Source organism: Myotis brandtii, unplaced genomic scaffold (genome assembly GCF_000412655.1).
Source record: "Myotis brandtii unplaced genomic scaffold, ASM41265v1 scaffold646, whole genome shotgun sequence".
NCBI classification, from domain to species: Eukaryota; Metazoa; Chordata; class Mammalia; order Chiroptera; family Vespertilionidae; genus Myotis; species Myotis brandtii.
Window position 1 is genome coordinate 601,776 of NW_005370495.1, and position 1,781 is coordinate 603,556.

At 60.3% G+C, this 1,781-nt stretch overlaps 1 protein-coding gene across 1 annotated transcript in view; it reads right to left on the minus strand.

Annotated features, from left to right (window-relative positions):
- The window catches only part of CSMD1 (CUB and Sushi multiple domains 1), a gene marked incomplete at its 5' end in the record, with an annotated part of 650,642 nt that overhangs the window by 60,184 nt on the left and 588,677 nt on the right, over nucleotides 1–1,781 (minus strand). Inside the window, one exon of the mRNA XM_014528690.1 lies at nucleotides 255–440. Within this exon, the coding sequence (XP_014384176.1) occupies nucleotides 255–440 (186 nt within the window). The remainder of the gene's footprint in view (nucleotides 1–254; nucleotides 441–1,781) is intronic.

Below are 1,781 nucleotides of genomic sequence, written 5' to 3' on the forward strand. Positions count from 1 at the left end.
ACGTGGGTGTGTGTGGGACGTGGGTGTGTGTGGATGTGGGTGTGTGTGGAACGTGGGTGTGTGTGGGACGTGGGTGTGTGTGGGACGTGGGTGTGTGTGGGATGTGGGTTTGTGTGGGGAACATGTGTTTCTGTGGGGAATGTGGTCTGCGACCCCCCAATGCACTGACAGGTGCTCACTCCTGCGGCTGGAGCTGGACCCTCGCAGGGCACCCCCTCCCCAGGAGCCCCCCACGGGGACCCGGCCCCACTCACGCTTGCAGGCAGGCGGCGTCCCTCCGTGGCTCCAGGACCCGTCTTCCCGGCACACGGCCGTGGCTCGCTGGCTGCCTTCGAGCGTGAAGCCCTCGTCACACTCGTACGTGACTTTACTGCCCAAGGTGAACTCGTTCCCCGCGAAGGAGCCGTTCCCCGGGGCCTCGGGGATGCCGCAGGACACGGCTGGGGAGGGAGGCAAAGGCGGTCAGTCACCGGGCGTCAGCGCTGCTCGGCATTTCTGTCTCTAACGTACTGCACACGCATAGCACAGGCCGGAGCGCTGAGGGACGTCGGGGTTGATGAGAAACAACGAGACCCCGATCAGAATAACACGCATCCAGGGCTGCTTTCCAGGACTAAGCTGAGGGCGGTGGCTCTGTAATCAACCCACGCGCTCTATCAGATGAAGGAGAGCACACACCCCCCTTCACTTAACATCGGAAAAAGGGGCAACATAGCATCTTCCCAGTCACAGAACCCGTCGCGGTGCGGACTCCTGGCACTGAATGGTCCCGCCTCAGGGCTCCAAATCCTCCTTCTTATTCGCTGCACACACACCCCTTCCCCCGAGCACCCCCTGCCCTCGTGACTCATGTTCCTACAAGTTCTATTAAAGGCCAACAAAGAGCTACAAGGCATCCTCGATCATAACCTCTATTATTTTATAAGTCACCTGCCCGGGGGCTGGGCCTCGGGGCTGAGCTACAGGGGATTCGAGGGGGACACGGGGCCAGGAGCTGGGCCAGAGGTCGGTGCCCGTCACTCTGATGGCGAAGGCCGGCGAGGAAACGCTGCCGTGAGGAGCGAAGCTGGGAGCGCGCCATGGGCAGAACTCCACAGAGCACTCTCTCCTCAGCCCCCAGCTCCGGCCCTGCCTGTCTGCGAGGCACAGGCGTGGTCTCCGGGCCTGGCCCATGGAGCTCCCTGGTCGGGCACCCTGCCATGCACCCAAAGGCCGCTGGTTCCATCCCAGTTGGGGCGCATGGCGGGGGGTGAGGGAGTGTGGAGGAGGCAGCCAATCAGCACTTCCCTCTCCCATCGATGTTTCCCCCTCTCTTCCTCCCTCTCTAAAGATCAATAATAACACCTCTCCTACTCTGTCAGCATGCACCTGGGGCTCCTTTTAAAAAAGAAAGAGTGAATGAATGAGTAATAAATAAATAAACTCTGGTGAAATGGCTACAAGGTCCAGGAGGGAGCCACGCACAGGGCAGGGCGGTTCCCCTCCCAGCAACACCTGCCAGTCCGGCGCCTCTGCCCAGGAAGCCCCGGGAGGACCACACCGGGACCCTTCATCCGCCCGCATCGAGATGCTCCCATCGGGCATTTAAACCTCGGTCCCAGGCCCAGGACACCGCCCACGGCTGCTTGCGCGCGAGCAGTCGGCGCTCGGTCACAGGCAGAGAGCAACAAAACATTTAAAGGAAATGAAGAGCGTTTTTTCTTTTGAAAGTTTACTTTTGTTTTAAAGAAAAAGCATCACCATTCCTAGTGGAACAAGTGCACTGGCCGTGTGTGAGGCCC